The sequence below is a fragment of the Coregonus lavaretus genome (genome assembly GCF_964263955.1).
Source record: "Coregonus lavaretus genome assembly, chromosome: 1".
Taxonomy (NCBI): Eukaryota; Metazoa; Chordata; class Actinopteri; order Salmoniformes; family Salmonidae; genus Coregonus; species Coregonus lavaretus.
In genome coordinates, this window is record NC_139988.1 from 92,066,563 (window position 1) to 92,087,754 (window position 21,192).

Genomic DNA, 21,192 nt, shown 5'->3' on the forward strand with positions numbered 1-21,192 from the left:
TAAAACAGACCCATCAACGCAGTACAAAAACAGGGCTTACAATTTCAACCAATCACCACACAATATGGTTGAATCAAGCCACACGTCAACAACTTGTTCAAAATCAAGCATTTTTGCCAGCAAATATCACCAACTATCCCCGCAAAATCTTGAAGGGATTGCTAAGAGCTCGATTCAATCCGTATCGTAGAGGTTTAGCGCTACAGCGCAATTGAAATTAAAAGGAAACGTTCTTGCATTCGCAGAGACTGAATTCACGGTAAACGCTGCATATGTCGGCTCAATTGGAAGCTCTTTGAGACTCCCAGCTGTAATCGTTGCCAAAGGTGTTTCTACAAGGTATTGACTCAGGGCTGTGAATACTTATGTGAATGAGATATTTCTGTATTTAATTTTCAACTTATTAGCAAACATTTCTAAAAACATGTTTTCACTTTGTCATTATGGGGTATTGTGTGTAGATGGGTGAGAAAAAATATCATTTGAATCCATTTTGAATTCAGGCTGTAACACAACAAATGTGGAATAAGTCAAGGGGTCTGAATACTTTATGAAGGCACTGAAACAGACCACCCTGAAGGCTCTCTGTGACTTGGGAATAATGAGGGCAAAAACCTCAAAATTATTTCAAAGTTTCTCCATAAACCATTTATAACCCCTTTATTCATAGGTAGTCTCTCTGTCTCTGTCTCTGTCTCTGTATCTGTCTCTGTATCTCTCTCTCTCTCTCTCTCTCTCTCTCTCTCTCTCTCTCTCTCTCTCTCTCTCTCTCTCTCTCTCTCTCTCTCTCTCTCTCTCTCTCTCTCTCTCTCTCTCTCTATTTAAGGGGCTTTATTGGCATGGGAAACATATGTTAACGTTGCCAAAGCAAGTGAAATAGATAATAAACAAATGTGAAATAAACAATAAAAAATGAACAGTAAACATTACACTCACACAAGTTCCAAAGGAATAAAGACATTTCAAATGTCATATTATGCATTCAGAAAGTATTCAGACCCCTTGCTTTTATCCCCCATTTTGTTACGTTACAGCCTTATTCTAAAATTGATTAAATAAAAATGTTTCCTCATCAATCTACACACAATATCCCATAATGACAAAGTGAAAACAGGCTTTTAGAAATTGTTGCAAATGTATTAAAAATAAATAACTGAAATCTCATTTTTACATAAGTATTCAGACCCTTTGCAATGAGACTCGAAATTGAGCTCAGGTGCATCTTGTTTCCATTTATCATAATAATATGCCATTTAGCAGACGCTTTTATCCAAAGCGACTTACAGTCATGTGTGCATACATTTTTGTGTATGGGTGGTCCCGGGGATCGAACCCACTACCTTGGCGTTACAAGTGCCATGCTCTACCAGCTGAGCTACAGAGGACCTTGAGATGTTTCTGCAACTTGATTGGAGTCCACCTGTGGTAAATTCAATTGATTGGACATCATTTGGAAAGGCAAACACCTGTCTATATAAAGTCCCACAGTTGACAGTGCATGTATGAAAAATGTATGCACCCAATAACTGTAAGTCGCTCTGGATAAGAGCGTCTGCTAAATGACTCAAATGTTTAAAAAAATGTCAGAGCAAAAAACAAGCCATGAGGTCACAAATGTAATGTCGAAGGAATTGTCCGAAGAGCTCCGAGACAGGATTGTGTCGAGGCACAGATCTGGGGAAGGGTACCAAACCATTTCTGCAGCATTGAAGGTCCCCAAGAACACAGTGGCCTCCATCATTCTTAAATGGAAGAAGATTGGAACCACCAAGACTCTTCCTAGAGCTGGCCGCCCGGCCAAACTGAGCAATCAGGGGAGAAGGGCCTTGGTCAGGGAGGTGACCAAGAACCCGATGGTCACTCTGACAGAGCTCCAGAGTTCCTTTGTGGAGATGATATTCAATCAGCTGCATCTGTCATATTCTAGAATGATATTGAATAGGCTACAGCCGTCATATTCTAGAATTATATTCAATAGGCTACATCTGTCATATTCTAGAATGATATTCAATAGGCTACATCTGTCATATTCTAGAATGATATTGAATAGGCTACAGATGTCATATTCTAGAATGATATTCAATAGGCTACAGCTGTCATATTCTAGAATGATATTCAATAGGCTACATCTGTCATATTCTAGAATGATATTCAATAGGCTACATCTGTCATAATCTAGAATTATATTCAATAGGCTACATCTGTCATATTCTAGAATGATATTCAATCTGTCGGTACAAAGGTTAAGAAATTATGACGTCGTTTACATTTTTATTGCTCTCCAGCACCTACAAAATGTGCACTATACCAGGGTTTCCAAAACTCGGTCCTCAGGACCCAAGGGGTGCACGTTTTGGCTTTTGCACTAACACTACACAGCTGATTCAAATAATGAACTAATCATCAAGCTTTGATCATTTGAATCAGATGTGTAGTGTTAGGGCAAAAACCAAAATGTGCACCCTTGGGGTCCCGAGGACCGAGTTTGGGAAACGCTGGTTTAGAGTTAGACTTTGGGTTCGTGGCTCTGGATAGGACTCATTAGGACTAAAATAAGACTAAAACTACATCCAATACTATAAGTAACAAATACTACAGCTAATACTATAAGTAACTAATACTACAGCTAATACTATAAGTAACTAATACTACAGCTAATACTATAAGTAACTAATACTACAGCTAATACTATAAGTAACTAATACTACAGCTAATACTATAAGTAGCTAATACTACAGCTAATACTATAACTAACTAATACTACAGCTAATACTATAAGTAACTAATACTACATATAATACTATAAGTAACTAATACTACAGCTAATACTATAAGTAGCTAATACTACATATAATACTATAAGTAACTAATACTACAGCTAATACTATAAGTAACAAATACTACAGCTAATACTATAAGTAACACATACTACAGCTAATACTATAAGTAACTAATACTACATCTAATACTATAAGTAACTAATACTACAGCTAATACTATAAGTAACTAATACTACAGATAATACTATAAGTAACCAATACTACAGCTAATACTATAAGTAACTAATACCACAGCTAATACTATAAGTAACAAATACTACAGCTAATACTATAAGTAACTAATACTACAGCTAATACTATAAGTAACTAATACTACAGCTAATACTATAAGTAACTAATACTACAGCTAATACTACAAGTAGCTAATACTACAGCTAATACTATAATAACTAATACTACAGCTAATACTATAAGTAGCTAATACTACAGCTAATACTATAACTAACTAATACTACAGCTAATACTATAACTAACTAATACTACAGCTAATACTATAACTAACTAATACTACAGCTAATACTATAAGTAACTAATACCACAGCTAATACTATAAGTAACTAATACTACAGCTAATACTATACGTAACTAATACTACAGCTAATACTATACGTATCTAATACTACAGCTAATACTATAAGTAACTAATACTACAGCTAATACTATAAGTATCTAATACTACAGCTGATACTATAAGTAACTAATACTACAGCTAATACTATAAGTAACTAATACTACAGCTAATACTATAAGTATCTAATACTACAGCTAATACTATATGTAACTAATACTACAGCTAATACTATAAGTATCTAATACTACAGCTAATACTATAAGTAAGTAATACTACAGCTAATACTATAAGTAACTAATACTACAGCTAATACTATACGTATCTAATACTACAGCTAATACTATAAGTAACTAATACTACAGTTAATACTATACGTAACTAATACTATAGCTAATACTATAAGTATATAATACTACAGCTAATACTATAAGTAACTAATACTACAGCTAATACTATATGTAACTAATACTACAGCTAATACTATAAGTAACTCAGAATAGTATTAATTGTGATATAAAATGCACAATTGATCCTAGATCAGCTTTCTACTCTGAGAGCTGTGAATGCAGGCCCTGAACATCCAACAAGACAACACAATGATATGATCCCAGATCAGCTTTCTACTCTGAGAGCTGTGAATGCAGGCCCTGAACATCCAACAAGACAACACAATGATATGATCCCAGATCAGCTTTCTACTCTGAGAGCTGTGAATGCAGGCCCTGAACATCCAACAAGACAACACAATGATATGATCCCAGATCAGCTTTCTACTCTGAGAGCTGTGAATGCAGGCCCTGAACATCCAACAAGACAACACAATGATATGATCCCAGATCAGCTTTCTACTCTGAGAGCTGTGAATGCAGGCCCTGAACATCCAACAAGACAACACAATGATATGATCCCAGATCAGCTTTCTACTCTGAGAGCTGTGAATGCAGGCCCTGAACATCCAACAAGACAACACAATGATATGATCCCAGATCAGCTTTCTACTCTGAGAGCTGTGAATGCAGGCCCTGAACATCCAACAAGACAACACAATGATATGATCCCAGATCAGCTTTCTACTCTGAGAGCTGTGAATGCAGGCCCTGAACATCCAACAAGACAACACAATGATATGATCCCAGATCAGCTTTCTACTCTGAGAGCTGTGAATGCAGGCCCTGAACATCCAACAAGACAACACAATGATATGATCCCAGATCAGCTTGTTACTCTGAGAGCTGTGAATGCAGGCCCTGAACATCCAACAAGACAACACAATGATATGATCCCAGATCAGCTTTCTACTCTGAGAGCTGTGAATGCAGGCCCTGAACATCCAACAAGACAACACAATGATATGATCCCAGATCAGCTTTCTACTCTGAGAGCTGTGAATGCAGGCCCTGAACATCCAACAAGACAACACAATGATATGATCCCAGATCAGCTTTCTACTCTGAGAGCTGTGAATGCAGGCCCTGAACATCCAACAAGACAACACAATGATATGATCCCAGATCAGCTTTCTACTCTGAGAGCTGTGAATGCAGGCCCTGAACATCCAACAAGACAACACAATGATATGATCCCAGATCAGCTTTCTACTCTGAGAGCTGTGAATGCAGGCCCTGAACATCCAACAAGACAACACAATGATATGATCCCAGATCAGCTTTCTACTCTGAGAGCTGTGAATGCAGGCCCTGAACATCCAACAAAACAACAGAACTATCTGAATTTCAACTGTATTATACAGACTTTGAATGTGTCACAAATCATGTGTTTTCACTGGATCTGTCTTTAAACAGTATATTGTAATGAACTCCAAGTCCCAGCAGAATCCAGGATAGTTTATCAGTTCAAAATGTAATTATTGCTGCATTCATGACATGTCGGAACTAGGAAACTCAGAAATGTTCGACTTGGAAACTCATTGTTGAAAGATGATACCCGAGTTTCCCACTAGAAAAGTATCAGAATCAACCAACAGGAAGCTCTACGCAAATAACTTACATTAATCTGAATGTAGTTTCCCACTTGTCATGAATGCAGTGTCCGTTATAACCATGAATAAGTAGTTTACTGACTATAATGGGTACAAGTCCCATGTTGAAACCTTAGTGTTATTTTACCAAGAGTACCTGGTCCTTAATGTTATTGGTGGTACTATACACCATGGTATGTAGGCTACGGTATGTTATGTACTGTAGGCTATGGTATGTTATGTACTGTAGGCTATGGTATGTTATGTACTGTAGGCTATGGTATGTTATGTACTGTAGGCTACTGTATGTTATGTACTGTAGGCTATGGTATGTTATGTACTGTAGGCTACTGTATGTTATGTACTGTAGGCTATGGTATGTTATGTACTGTAGGCTACTGTATGTTATGTACTGTAGGCTACTGTATGTTATGTACTGTAGGCTACTGGATGTTATGTACTGTAGGCTACTGTATGTTATGTACTGTAGACTACTGGATGTTATGTACTGTAGGCTATGGTATGTTATGTACTGTAGGCTACTGGATGTTATGTACTGTAGACTACTGGATGTTATGTACTGTAGACTACTGGATGTTATGTACTGTAGACTACTGTATGTTATGTACTGTAGCCTAATGGATATTATGTACTGTAGGCTATGGTATGTTATGTACTGTAGGCTACTGGATGTTATGTACTGTAGCCTAATGGATGTTATGTACTGTAGACTACTGGATGTTATGTACTGTAGACTACTGAAGTTATTAACAGCTATAGGTATAGATAGATAAAGCAGAATAGATTAACAGGAAGTAATATATGATGTGCTTTTCTTAAATGGACAGGAACGTTATGAATGTTTGAAAGTTATACTGTTGATTAGATGGGCTTTGAAAAATAAATGTAATATACTGACAAAAGATTGGTATTTTATTAGGATCCCCATTAGCTGTTGCAAAAGCAGCAGCTTCTCTTCCTGGGGTCCACACAGAACATGAAACATAACGTAATACAGAACTTTTTTAACAGGTTTGTTGTTCATTTGAGCAATATGAGATGGAAGGGAGTTCCATGCAATAATGGCTCTATATAATACTGTGCGTTTTCTTGAATTTGTTCTCGATTTGGGGATCGTGAAAAACAGGTAGCCCTGTTTGATAAGAACACATGTGTTTAATCATATTCTGTCTATTTTGAGTTAAATAAAATGCCTAAGTAATAAAAGTGGAACTTTGCCTAAAATAAAACTAGAATCGTTTTCAATAATTGACAGTGATCATGGCTGAGTAAGAGGAAACCTGACCAGCCGCTAGTGGTCACTGTTTAACGGTCAATAGCGACCACTAGCAGCTGTTCAGGATAGTCACAGGCTGACTTTCCATCAGTTTCAGTACCGTTTTCAGGCGAATCGAAAACGAAATGATCTACAGGACGTTATAGAGAGAAATAGTAATGGCGTCTTTTTGTAGGCACTAACCCCGCCATGGTACTTTGGACAAATCCAATGGAGAAAATAAACGGGATAATCTTCATCAGCTAACGTTACTTTTTGTGAATTTTTTTAGAATTTGTAAAAAATAAAAACATAAAAAGCACATAAAGGCTTCATAATTCATAAAGGTCATGTTAGCTGACTGTTATTATCTAATAGGACAAAACGTATAAGATCTCCTTAGCCTGTGTTAACCTCAGACCTTCTTTCTGGCGTTATTCTTTCCCCATTCATTTTCCCCAGGGGTGGCTGAACGAACCAGAGGTAACTCATTTCCTGGTTTTAGGACTACAAGCTCTAAGAACAGAAGGGTAATGGCTAGAAGGGATCCAGCTTTTGTCAGAATTGACTTTTCGAAGCACGTTTAGGAGAATTTAGGCAGAAGGTTAGGAGAGTAAACGTGACAGGTTATGAGAATTAGGAAAAGAGTTCGGGTTAGCTAAAATGCAAAAAAAAGTATCTACTTTTGACCTACATTTGACAAAAGCTGGATCCCTTCTAGGCATGACCGAAAAGAAAACGATAGGAAGTCGTATCATCTGGAAGGTAAGACGAAATCCATCATCTGGAAGGTAAGACGAAATCCGACGTCTATAAATGTAACGTTCCACACTTTATTTATATGACATTCGACCTTACCAGGTGAGCATGTTGCGGTTGGCTACTGCAGCCAGCTGTGGGCTGGAGGGATACTATAGGTTAGCTATGGGACAACTTTAGAAAATACTGGCATCAAGTATTCATGTTTCACACTGATGAAATTGATCAATACATTTAACCGCACATAGCTGTAGTCATAACTTATAAAACGAATAGCTGCTTTTCAGCTGTTTGTGTGATTTAAGGTTGAAAGGCATACACTCTGTTCTTAAACCACTTTATACACCTGACTGGCTGAACCAGTCGGATCGCTGCTTCACCTTCTCTATTTCACTCAGGATTTGGGCAGAGACAGACGAACTCGCCGATACCGTTTTTATGTCTGCGTGCAGTTTGGAGGAAGTTGCTAACTAGCGTTAGCGCAATGACTGGACGTCTATGGCAACTTCTAGCATGCTAGTAGATGCCATATACTTCCAGTCTTTATGAATGTTTCCTTCATGCTGGATGCTGAGACATACAAATGGTTCATCTGACTGGGGAAGTAGATAAAGGACTTCATTGCCAAAATCTCGAAGTGTTTGGTCCTCTGTAGCTCAGCTGGTAGAGCACGGCGCTTGTAACGCCAAGGTAGTGGGTTCGATCCCCGGGACCACCCATACACAAAAATGTATGCACACATGACTGTAAGTCGCTTTGGATAAAAGCGTCTGCTAAATGGCATATTATTATTATAAATTGACGCAGCAATCAGGCTACTTCCAACAGTATATGACAATGATTTCATAATTGTAACTTACAGCTAAAGTCTGTAATTTTTTCCCTTTATCCTTACTCCCATGCTTCAACATTTCTAGTGACTATGTCCTGTGACAACGAGCAACGAGACCAGTTGGACTTGAAGGAGAAAATATGTACCTTTTTAAAGGTGAAGAAAGAAGGATCCACTGCCCTCCAGATAGCTAAGGCTGTTGGACTGAGGAAGGCCAAGGATGTAAACAGTGTCCTGTACACTTTAAACAGAGCTGGACGTCTTAATGTAACATCAGACATTCCACCAGTCTGGTCTGTAGAGAACCCAGACTCCTCTGTGAGTCCTCCTGATTCAGATCGAGGGCCTAGTCCTCCTGAGTCAGATCGAGGGCCTAGTCCTCCTGAGTCAGATCGAGGGCCTAGTCCTCCTGAGTCAGATCGAGGGCCTAGTCCTCCTGAGTCAGATCGAGGGCCTAGTCCTCCTGAGACCCCTGGCTTCTCAGTGGAGGTACTGAGGAGGTTGCTGACGTCGAAGAGTGATGGAAGCGGGATGAGTGCGCCACAAATTGCCAGAGAATTGGGCCAATCACGAAAAGTAGTGAATAAGCATCTTTATGACCTGCGAAGAAGAGGCAAGGTGGAGAAGATGGGAGAGAAAGTGTGGACAATTAATGATGAAGCAAGCTGTGGAGGAAAGCTTATTGAATACCAGAGGTGAGTCTGTCAATGTGGCACACATAGTGGAAAAAAATAAATATGTAACAAATAAAACCAAAAAATATCCAATACAGAAATGTAATAATGGTCAACGTTCAGAATCTAATTCAACAAACAAAATAGAAAATGACTGGAGGTACTTCTATAGTCTATTACTGATAACCCATGGAGAGGATAGTACATGATGTTTTCTCCCTTAGCTGGTGGCCATCTGGGACCTACTGTGCTGCCAACTCTATCACATCAGACCTTTCCTCCAAAACTATACCGTTTCTACTGTGCTGCCAACTCTATCACATCAGACCTTTCCTCCAAAACTATACCGTTTCTACTGTGCTGCCAACTCTATCACATCAGACCTTTCCTCCAAAACTATACCGTTTCTACTGTGCTGCCAACTCTATCACATCAGACCTTTCCTCCAAAACTATACCGTTTCTACTAGGGGTGTAACGATTCGTTTTAACAACGATTCGATTTGTATCACGATTCGTGGTTGTCGATACGATTCAAGGACGATATTGGTTCATTTAGAACGATACGATCCGAAACGATTCAGTGACTTGAAATCGATTCAGTAACCTTTTAGCCAAAAATTCAACCAGTGTGACTGAAATAAATACCTGGTAACCAGTTGCATTTTAATGGCTGGCAATAGTCTTGATATTTTTAACAGTGTTTCATGACTCCATGCAGACCATCTGGTATTATGAAACATACCAAAAGTCTCACAAGTCCGTCTGTTATGGCCTGTGCGGTTCGGTCAGCACCCAATTCGATCAGTCCAATAAAGTCCGAAGTAAACTCTCCGTTGCTGGACACAGACACAATGTAAACTATTTCCTGCTCAGTTTTTGTGATGTCCTCAGATCCATCAAAAAGCATTCAGTAAAGGAACATCCTCAGAATAGGAAGACATGGGACGTGCGTGTTTAGCTTTATGGAAAGAGAAAAATATTAAACAGAGCTTGCCGCTGTTCTTCATTCAGCTTGTCTCGGCGACTGGACATTTATTCTCGGCTAGCTTTTAGCAATGGCTTGCGCCACATTCGTGTGCTCCTTGCTCTTTTCATGTTTGTCAAATAAAGGATGGTTGAAATTCTTTGAGCCTTTATAAAATGCACCTGTTTTGTCTGCTAGATGTGGATTTGAGCGGCAAATCTTGCACCACATTTCAGTGCGCTCATCGTTAGCTTCAAGCCACTTTTCCGAAAAAAGTATTTTCTTCGGCTCTGGCTCCAGTTGGCGTTTCTTTGTAGGTGGCGAAACGCCAAAGAATCTGCTTAATGTCTGTTGCTTTTTGGACATCCCTGACAGTAGTTGACAAGCAACATGTCATGTGTAAGGTTAGATGAGAAGATCGGTCAAGTACGCAAAGGCGCGTAGTAACACAAGTGTCATTACGCATTCCTGATTTTTGTCGCGCTTGCGTATCTGCGTACCAGTTATGTGCACCCCTGCATATAAAGTCTGACGTGCTTAAATCCAATGGGTTATTTCCTAGTATCGATAAAATCGATTTATTACATTTTAAAACGATGTTAGATCGATATATGTTGTCCAAAATGCCAACTCGCCGAGCACAGATCGATGTAGTTGGATCATATGAATATAAATCGATACATCGATGTAGTAGATGGATCGTTACACCCCTAGTTTCTACTGTGCTGCCAACTCTATCACATCAGACCTTTCCTCCAAAACTATACCGTTTCTACTGTGCTGCCAACTCTATCACATCAGACCTTTCCTCCAAAACTATACCGTTTCTACTGTGCTGCCAACTCTATCACATCAGACCTTTCCTCCAAAACTATACCGTTTCTACTGTGCTGCCAACTCTATCACATCAGACCTTTCCTCCAAAACTATACCGTTTCTACTGTGCTGCCAACTCTATCACATCAGACCTTTCCTCCAAAACTATACCGTTTCTACTGTGCTGCCAACTCTATCACATCAGACCTTTCCTCCAAAACTATACCGTTGCTACTGTGCTGCCAACTCTATCACATCAGACCTTTCCTCCAAAACTATACCATTTCTACTGTGCTGCCAACTCTATCACATCAGACCTTTCCTCCAAAACTATACCGTTTCTACTGTGCTGCCAACTCTATCACATCAGACCTTTCCTCCAAAACTATACCGTTTCTACTGTGCTGCCAACTCTATCACATCAGACCTTTCCTCCAAAACTATACCGTTTCTACTGTGCTGCCAACTCTATCACATCAGACCTTTCCTCCAAAACTATACCGTTGCTACTGTGCTGCCAACTCTATCACATCAGACATTTCCTCCAAAACTATACCGTTTCTACTGTGCTGCCAACTCTATCACATCAGACCTTTCCTCCAAAACTATACCATTTCTCCTGTGCTGCCAACTCTATCACATCAGACCTTTCCTCCAAAACTATACCGTTTCTACTGTGCTGCCAACTCTATCACATCAGACCTTTCCTCCAAAACTATACCGTTTCTACTGTGCTGCCAACTCTATCACATCAGACCTTTCCTCCAAAACTATACCGTTTCTACTGTGCTGCCAACTCTATCACATCAGACCTTTCCTCCAAAACTATACCGTTTCTACTGTGCTGCCAACTCTATCACATCAGACCTTTCCTCCAAAACTATACCGTTTCTACTGTGCTGCCAACTCTATCACATCAGACCTTTCCTCCAAAACTATACCGTTGCTACTGTGCTGCCAACTCTATCACATCAGACCTTTCCTCCAAAACTATACCATTTCTACTGTGCTGCCAACTCTATCACATCAGACCTTTCCTCCAAAACTATACCGTTTCTACTGTGCTGCCAACTCTATCACATCAGACCTTTCCTCCAAAACTATACCGTTTCTACTGTGCTGCCAACTCTATCACATCAGACCTTTCCTCCAAAACTATACCGTTTCTACTGTGCTGCCAACTCTATCACATCAGACCTTTCCTCCAAAACTATACCGTTGCTACTGTGCTGCCAACTCTATCACATCAGACATTTCCTCCAAAACTATACCGTTTCTACTGTGCTGCCAACTCTATCACATCAGACCTTTCCTCCAAAACTATACCGTTTCTACTGTGCTGCCAACTCTATCACATCAGACCTTTCCTCCAAAACTATACCGTTTCTACTGTGCTGCCAACTCTATCACATCAGACCTTTCCTCCAAAACTATACCGTTTCTACTGTGCTGCCAACTCTATCACATCAGACCTTTCCTCCAAAACTATGCCGTTTCTCTTGGTTTGATAGTTCTGTGAATGTAAAACTTTTCATTTTGAATTAGGGGAAGGAGTTTCTAATTGATATATATTTGGGGCAGGTGATTTAGAAAGTGTTCTTCACGTTCCATCTCTCCTGACCCACGGCGATGACAGTCTGTCCTCTCTGGCTAACCATGTTTATTTGATGGAGTCCGGTTTCAATTGCCAAGCTATGATCAGTAATTCTGTATTTGGTTAAGGTTTAGCTTTGTTTGGGATCTGTTACATGGTAACAGCTAAAGTTAATCTCTCTCTCTCTCTCTCTTTCTCTGCAGTGATGATCAAGATATTTCCATCAGACTAACTAAAAGCTCCAGGTAGACTGCTCTTTATTAATCAAACTGTTCCTAGGTGACCAATAGGACTATCTGACCAATAGGACTATCTGACCAATAGGACTATCTGACCAATAGGACTATCTGACCAATAGGACTATCTGACCAATAGGACTAGGACTAAGATCCCATTCACCTATGAATAAAGGGAGAAAAACGCATATTACCTCATAGTCTACCCTCACTATTAAAACACTCACCATAGGCCACCCTCACTATTAAAACACTCACCATAGTCTACCCTCACTATTCAAACACTCACCATAGGCCACCCTCACTATTAAAACACTCACCATAGGCTACCCTCACTATTAAAACACTCACCATAGGCTACCCTCACTATTAAAACACTCACCATAGGCTACCCTCACTATTAAAACACTCACCATAGTCTACCCTCACTATTAAAACACTCACCATAGGCTACCCTCACTATTAAAACACTCACCATAGTCTACCCTCACTATTTAAACACTCACCATAGGCTACCCTCACTATTAAAACACTCACCATAGTCTACCCTCACTATTAAAACACTCACCATAGTCTACCCTCACTATTAAAACACTCACCATAGTCTACCCTCACTATTAAAACACTCACCATAGGCTACCCTCACTATTAAAACACTCACCATAGTCTACCCTCACTATTAAAACACTCACCATAGTCTACCCTCACTATTAAAACACTCACCATAGGCTACCCTCACTATTAAAACACTCACCATAGTCTACCCTCACTATTAAAACACTCACCATAGTCTACCCTCACTATTAAAACACTCACCATAGGCTACCCTCACTATTAAAACTCTCACCATAGGCCACCCTCACTATTAAAACACTCACCATAGGCTACCCTCACTATTAAAAGACTCACCATAGTCTACCCTCACTATTAAAAGACTCACCATAGTCTACCCTCACTATTAAAACACTCACCATAGTCTACCCTCACTATTAAAACACTCACCATAGGCTACCCTCACTATTAAAACACTCACCATAGGCTACCCTCACTATTAAAACACTCACCATAGGCTACCCTCACTATTAAAACACTCACCATAGTCTACCCTCACTATTAAAACACTCACCATAGGCTACCCTCACTATTAAAACACTCACCATAGGCTACCCTCACTATTAAAACACTCACCATAGGCTACCCTCACTATTAAAACTCTCACCATAGGCCACCCTCACTATTAAAACACTCACCATAGGCCACCCTCACTATTAAAACACTCACCATAGTCTACCCTCACTATTAAAAGACTCACCATAGGCTACCCTCACTATTAAAAGACTCACCATAGTCTACCCTCACTATTAAAAGACTCAACATCTGAATTATATTTATGATTTCAGGTTTTCCAAAGATTTCACATTTCTTAGTGTGCTGGGTGCAGGAGGCTTTGGGTGTGTGACTAAAGCCCAGCACAATGTGGACGGAAAAACGTATGCCGTGAAGATTGTGAAGGATATGGGGTAAGACCAGAGGAGAAATACTGCCCCCTCTCATTGAAGCCATGAAGTTGAAGGCCGACCGCGGTACTGCAGGCACTGATAGCAGGAAAAACAGGACCCCCCATTATGGTGAATGGAAAAATGGCCGTCTATGTGGAAAACCTTGAAGAAAACAATAATTCAAAGACAATCATGCTACCAATAGCTGCTTCTAATACACCAGATGTCCTTGAACCGATTATTTTTAAATCACACACAGAAGAAGTTATAAGGATAATTTAGTTGCTAACGGCAGCCTGCAGTACCCCGGTCGGCCTTCAACTTGACTCACTCAATGAGAGGGGGCAGCACTGAGCTGGCCTCCAACTTCACTTCCTGGAGAAGCTCAAACTGCGCATGTTATGTCTCCACGAGACGCCATCTTAACCGACTTCACTTGGCTTCAATACACTATTGAGTCTTCACATAGGAATGAATGGTGTCACGTGATCGATAGCTTTGTCTATTCATATATACAGCCATTGGCTAAGACATTACTATCCATAATTTTTCCCCCCTCCGAAACGTATTATGAATAATGTGTATCCCTCTTACCTTGTTGTGTGTCTTGTGTATGCTGTAGTTGATGCTCATTAGAAGCTATCAGATGTTCATTTACGTGCTGTAATTATGATGTTCATGTAACCGGTGTGAAATGGCTAGCTAGTTAGCGGTGCGCGCTAGTAGCATTTCAATCGGTGACGTCACTCCCTCTGAGACCTTGAAGTAGTTGTTTCCCTTTGCTCTGCGAGGGTCCCGCGGCTTTTGCGGAGCGACGGGTAACGGGTGCTTCGAGGGTGACTGTTGTCGATGTGTGCAGAGGGTACCCTGGTTCGAGCCCAGGTAGGGGCGAGGAGAGGGACGGAAGCAACACTGTTACATTCATCCTATCTCTTACAGAGAAGCCAATCGTGAAGTGAAAGCGCTGGCTACCTTGGAACATTCTAGCATTGTTCGCTACTACTCGACTTGGTCTGAGGATGCCAATTGGGTCGACGGAAGCTACAGCACAGAGTTAGTAAATACATTTATTATTATTAAGTCTAATTTTGCCATTTAGATTCATTAATTTGATCATCAGAAATGTTAAATTCTGGAGCCTATTATTGTATTCAACTCTTAGGTCGTCGGTCCTGTCTAAAATCTCAGAAGACTCGGACAATTATTCAGACCAGGGAGATGGATCTACACATGTAACAAACCAATCAGATTTAGACCTGTCTGAAACAGCCAGCGAAGACCAAGCAAACCACTCAATGACCGATTCCAGCTCAAGGTGAATCACTTTACCGTTATGTGTGTATTTATCATTTCAGTTGACTGAACGTCCCTGAGAAAGTTTCTTGACTGCTGTATTTGTCTGTTTTTTTTTCTTCAGAAATGGGGACTGGCTTTGTTTGTTCATTCAGATGGAGTTCTGTGAGGGAGGGACACTGAAGGACTGGATTATCACAAATAACGGTAGAAGTAAGGACGAGGCACTTGGAATATTTCAGCAAATGCTGTGCGGAGTGGAATACATCCACTCCAAAGGACTTATTCACAGAGACTTAAAGGTATTTGTGAGAATCACCTCTCTACGTTGTCTCTAGTCTTCCCTTTGTTTTCAGATGCCAAGTTAACCGCATTATTTATAGAAAAACAAAGCCTAATAAATGTGCTATATTTTTAGCCAGAGAACATATTGTTTGGAAGTGATGGCATGGTGAAGATTGGAGACTTTGGTCTTGTGACCACTATCACTACTCCGAGTGCAGCTTCAATGTACAGGACCGTCAACAAAGGAACACCATTATACATGAGCCCTGAGCAGGTAATGGAGTTTTGTTTTGCAAATCAAGCATATTTTCAGCTCAACAAATTGATCCTTGGTCTAGCCATAATATGTGCCATTTAGCAGATGCTTTTATCCAAAGTGACTAGTCGTGCATCTTCAACTGTATGGTTCCACAGAGCAAAACCCTGATGTACGTAGTCGTGCCGTCCGTCCATGGGAACTCCTGTTTACTTCTTCTCTCAAAAAACTAAAATAATTTTTGTATTTCCAGAAGACTGGGGGGAAATATGATGAGAAAACTGATATATTCTCTCTGGGGATGATATATTTTGAACTCCTGTGGGACATGTCCACTGTCTCGGAGAAGATCAAGGTGAGCACAGTTTCTTTCACATCTGGTTCTGTATCATGTTAAAACCACGTCATCACGCACAGCCTTTTATCTGAAACAAGTCAATTTGATGGAAACATCTCTGGTGGGAAAATGCAGATTGTTTTTATGCAGATTGTAGAATATTGGCATGAAAATCTGTCGCCAATTGGATGGAAACCCAGCTATGCAGCACATCTTACTCTGGAGTTTTGCCCCTTGTAATATCACAGGTGTTGGAGAGCCTGCGGACACAGATATTTCCCTGTAACTTCTGTAAGAAGTTTTTCTTCGAGGTAAGGAGTCTGTCCGTTTGTCTGTCTATACGACTTGTTTTAGAGTGAGTACACAGTATCTTCATTTTGTCTCATATATGTTTTCTGCTGCAGCATAAACTCATCAGTAAAATGCTGTCAGAGTCACCTGCAAACCGACCAAACGCCAAAGAGATTGCTGCATTCCTGAAACGCTGCCTGCTCCAAAATCAAACTGGACAACTACTGAAAACTGTATGAAATGTTGTAGGGTAGTGGCTTGAAATGCTTGTGTAGAACACTGAGAGTAGAATAGACATGTCATATTCAAGACAGGGTTAGAGCTCATAGTGACAGTCATGTCTCAACTGAAGCAGCAAACTCTGTCTCTTTTTTTTTTTCTACAGTACAGTTTCTCAAATGTGATAACTTTTTAAAAGTTGGTGATTACATAGAATAGAGGGTAAATTGTAATATTAATATTATGTGTAGGATTTTTCTAGGGGTCTACCACAATTCTAATGCTGAAACCAATGTGTACTTTTTAAAAATTTTTATTTAACCAGTTAAGACCCATTTGAGGTTAAAAACCTATTGTGGCTGGCAAGAAGGCAAAACAGGGAAATAGCAGCGTGTACATAAAATATTACAGAAAAATACAAAAAACACACAAAAGACAAAGTGTCACAAGTTCCAGAAACAATTGAAGATCAGAAACAACTGGAGCTGTCACAAACAGTGTCGTCGATCAGAGAATTAAAAACAGGCAAGGACACTAACTTTTATATATTTTGAAGCATGTTCCAGGATGAAGGGGCATTATGGGAAAAATATTGTTTCCCCATCTCAGTTCTAGCCTTAGAAACAGACAAGGACAACAGCCACTGTGAACGAAGACTGTATTGAGTGACTGATCTGGTCAGTAATCACAACATGTACAGGGTTGAAATGATGTCACATTTTATTGTGATAATTTCTACTTCATAACTTTCTACTTATAACAAGGGCACATTGACAGAATCATGGAGTTTATTTAAAAGTAAATGAAAACATGCAACATTGAATGTTTTTTACAGGAAAATGGGTACTCATATGGTTTCTTCCTTCCTAATGTATTTTCATAACTATGCAACTTGTGGGCTTTTTTAATTAACGTGATTTAGAATTAAATGTTGCAGTCGCATACTGTATTAAGAGCTTATTAAATAAATGTCCAACACCAATCTTGTTAAGGTATTTTTATTTTATGGAGGAAATGTATACTTTTAAGATGATCATAAAGCCTGTACCTCGATGTCTAGAAGAGATGCATACTTTGTAACACATGGGGGCAGTCTCAGTCTAGTTGTGATATGGCAGTTACAGTGCCATACCCCTTGACATATAGCACATTATGTTGTGTTCCAGCCTGAATTCAAAATGGATTAAATATAATTTTTTTCTCTCACCCATGTACACACAATACCCCATAATGACAAAGTGATAACATGTTTTTAGAAATGTTTGCTAATAAGTTGAAAATTAAATACAGAAATATCTCATTCACATAAGTATTCACACCCCTGAGTCAGTACTTTGTAGACGCACTTTTGCTTTTGGCCACTATGACAGATGTGAGTCTCTAAGAGTTTTCCACACCTGGCTTGTGCAACATTTAACAATTATTCTTTTCAAAATACTTCAAGCTCTGTCATTTTGGTTGTTGATCATTGCTTGACAACCATTTTCAGGTCTTGCCATAGAACTGACAGTAGCCTAGTAGTTTGTATATATGTGTGAATGTTATGGTTAAGACATTTAGGATTACATGTACACAGGGTGCCATGGAACCAGAGAAGTGATGTATGCTTCTGACCCGATCCTACTCAGAAATGTTGTTGTTGGTTTAAAAAGCAGATTGATTGTTTTTCCTTTTAATTTGATTAAAAACCAAACTTATTAGAAATATTCACCCTCCATGGGTTCATGGTGAGAGCGTAGGCTACATGGCTCGAATGCAAATATGATCTGTAAAATGGTTCCATGATGTTTATAAAACATTACATTTGAGAGCAGTATAACCTAGTGGACATTCCCACTTTCTCTTTATATTGGATTTTTATCCAGCTCCTGTGAAAAGTTTGGATGTGCGTAAAACCCTCCATAGTCAAAGTTGCCTTGTCTGTATTAAACCTCATGGGGAGCAATTATAGTGCTTGGGGCTGTATTTAGACGTGGGGCTGTATTTTCGGCTGGCGTTTAGGCAACGCCAGCGTCAAACGCACGTTAGTTTGACATTTCGTCGTGTAAAAACGGGCATTTTCCAGCCCTGGCGCCAGGTTCGGAGATTTACCTCGCTTGTGCTCAGATGGGCGGCGTGGAAATATTTGAGGTGTGTCCTTAAAATCATGATCCAAAGTGCTAATTTCACGCAGCGCTGACAGGGATATTTAAGACCAACCCAAAGCTGCTTTTTGCGGTTATGCAGATGGTTATGGCGTGATTTTTGACAGAGAAACGCAGCCTATCCAGCCGTGATGCACACTACCCATATGCGCATGGAACAAGAGTAGTCTAATGTGCTTTTGGTGCCTGTATACTTCATATTTAGAAACATAAAAAACTCATGTTTTTTCACATTTTGTTTTATTTGATTAAAAACCAAGCATAGCCTCCCCTCCTCTCAATTAAGGCTTTTTTTGTCTGCATCAATGCAATCGCGAAGTAGTCAAGACTGTCGATTAAGGGTTTGGCTCCTGAGACCACTTGGAAATAAATCTTAATCACCACAGCTTTATTAAAATATCAAGTTTCAGAGGCGTAAATCAACAATTTCCTGCATATTATGCAAGGACATGCATATCTGACCAATCACCCACTTTTTCCTGCATAAAACAGTCAAATCATGGCAATATTATTGCATAAAACAGACCCATCAACGCAGTACAAAAACAGGGCTTACAATTTCAACCAATCAACCAATCACCACACAATATGGTTGAATCAAGCCACACGTCAACAACTTGTTCAAAATCAAGCATTTTTGCCAGCAAATATCACCAACAATCCCCGCAAAATCTTGAAGGGATTGCTAAGAGCTCGATTCAATCCGTATCGTAGAGGTTTAGCGCTACAGCCATGGGCGGTGTGTTCAATAGGGCGATATGGGCGACGCACTGCCAAACGGGAAAAGGAAGGGATTTTTTTTCTAATCAATTATATCATGGCAACAGTAGTTCAGTGTTCACGTCTGATCTGCCAGCCACTAAATGTCCAATCAGGCTAAAGTCGTGCTTCAAATGTCCCCGCCCGTTTTGGGGCGATTTCAGTCAGGTTGAAAATCGCCCAGAAGTCTCTCATAGCCTCTAATGTAAAAAAATTTTTTTTCAAATTTCTGAGCTTTCAATACATTCTCTATGGGTGTCTGAGGGCTTGCACTTACGCGCTTTCGTCATACGTAACGTAACGTAACCATGAACGGCAGACAGCAACGCTTGGACAGCGACTGGTGTAACCGACATGCACCATCTTTCAGAAAAGATTAAGTAAAATGAGCTGTCAAAGACCCACATTGATAGCTGTTTGAGATTGTCTGCTTTGGTGAGAGTGAATATTGCCACTCAACTGGATGAGGGATACAGGCTAGCTGTCCGCCGCCACAACGATGAGGTTAGCAACAGCAGAGTCGTGAACACTGTCTACGAGAATCGAGACGACCTCATAGAATGTTTTGAAGCCATCCGGACGGGTTCATTGGGTTCATTTGACCAGCCCACCGTACCAGAAGCTACAGAATAAGGACATCGATGCTGTCTTTATCAAACGTGCCCTCGACAGCTTCGCAAGCAGTGTGCAGGCCATAAGGTAAGATAAAGATTAAACAATATCATTCGATCTTTCTCAAAGCAGAGCTTTATTTGAAAATGTATGCATGAAAGGAGACTGCATTTGTGTTTGAAATTACATTATTGTCATTATATATGGCCAGTGGTGTAATCTATCTTATTTTATATACTATGTGTACTGTACAGTGGTGCTCATAAGTGTATGAACACATTCTAAAGCTGACTAAAAAGAGGAATAAAAAAATAAAAAAATCATCTTTTGGAAATTGATCTTAATGACTTAATTAAAAAAGTTGGAAAATCCAAACTTTAAGGACACCAATTTTCTTTTCTTTTTTATTCCTCTTTTTAGTCAACTTTAGCATGGGATCATAAGCTTATGAGCACCACTGTATACTGTGCTGAACATCCAGGCTATGTGAGACACAAAGGCTAACTTAAACACTAAAGACTTTATGCATCCCTGCCCATTTTAAGTGGAACTGAAGTATTTGTACTATACATGGATACATTGCATATACCTGTGCATCACATAGACAACAATACTGTACAAAGCCAACAAACACATTGGTCTGTTTGCCTTCAGGGACTCCTCTCAACAGCAGCTGCAAGAAGCAACAGGAGCCAAAAGACCCAGAACAGCTTTGAGAGAAGAGGAGAAGCAGAGGATGTCTGAAGAGGTCTGCAACACCATCCTGGATCACACCAAAGAAAGGTTCTCTTTCTCTGGCCACCTTGTGAGTGCTACCTTACTGCAAGCAGACATGTTTGAAAGGTACTGCCATTCAAAAAAATAAAAAATCTGTTCATGTTCATTTTTACAAATCTATACAATTGGCCAGAATATGGTTGTTCATATTTACAAATCTATACAATTGGCCAGAATA

The 21,192-nt window shown here is 39.7% G+C and overlaps 1 protein-coding gene across 4 annotated transcripts; it reads left to right on the forward strand.

Moving 5' to 3' along the window:
- Positions 1–7,260: 7,260 nt before the first annotated feature.
- LOC311142500 (interferon-induced, double-stranded RNA-activated protein kinase-like) lies at positions 7,261–17,703 on the forward strand. 4 transcript variants are annotated; one of them, XM_084178154.1, is made up of 11 exons: positions 7,261–7,456; positions 8,342–8,951; positions 12,510–12,551; positions 13,943–14,062; positions 14,981–15,094; positions 15,204–15,356; positions 15,459–15,636; positions 15,753–15,893; positions 16,129–16,230; positions 16,461–16,523; positions 16,617–17,703. In XM_084178154.1, the coding sequence occupies exons 2-11, from the start codon at positions 8,347–8,349 to the stop codon at positions 16,740–16,742; spliced, it is 1,644 nt and encodes a 547-aa protein (XP_084034280.1). In that variant the 5' UTR covers positions 7,261–7,456; positions 8,342–8,346; the 3' UTR covers positions 16,743–17,703. The 4 variants fall into 4 exon arrangements, with proteins under 4 accessions (XP_084034280.1, XP_084034282.1, XP_084034283.1 ...); XM_084178156.1 differs by having other exon boundaries at positions 7,355–7,430; XM_084178157.1 differs by having other exon boundaries at positions 7,370–7,456; positions 16,132–16,230; positions 16,617–17,702.
- Positions 17,704–21,192: the final 3,489 nt, after the last annotated feature.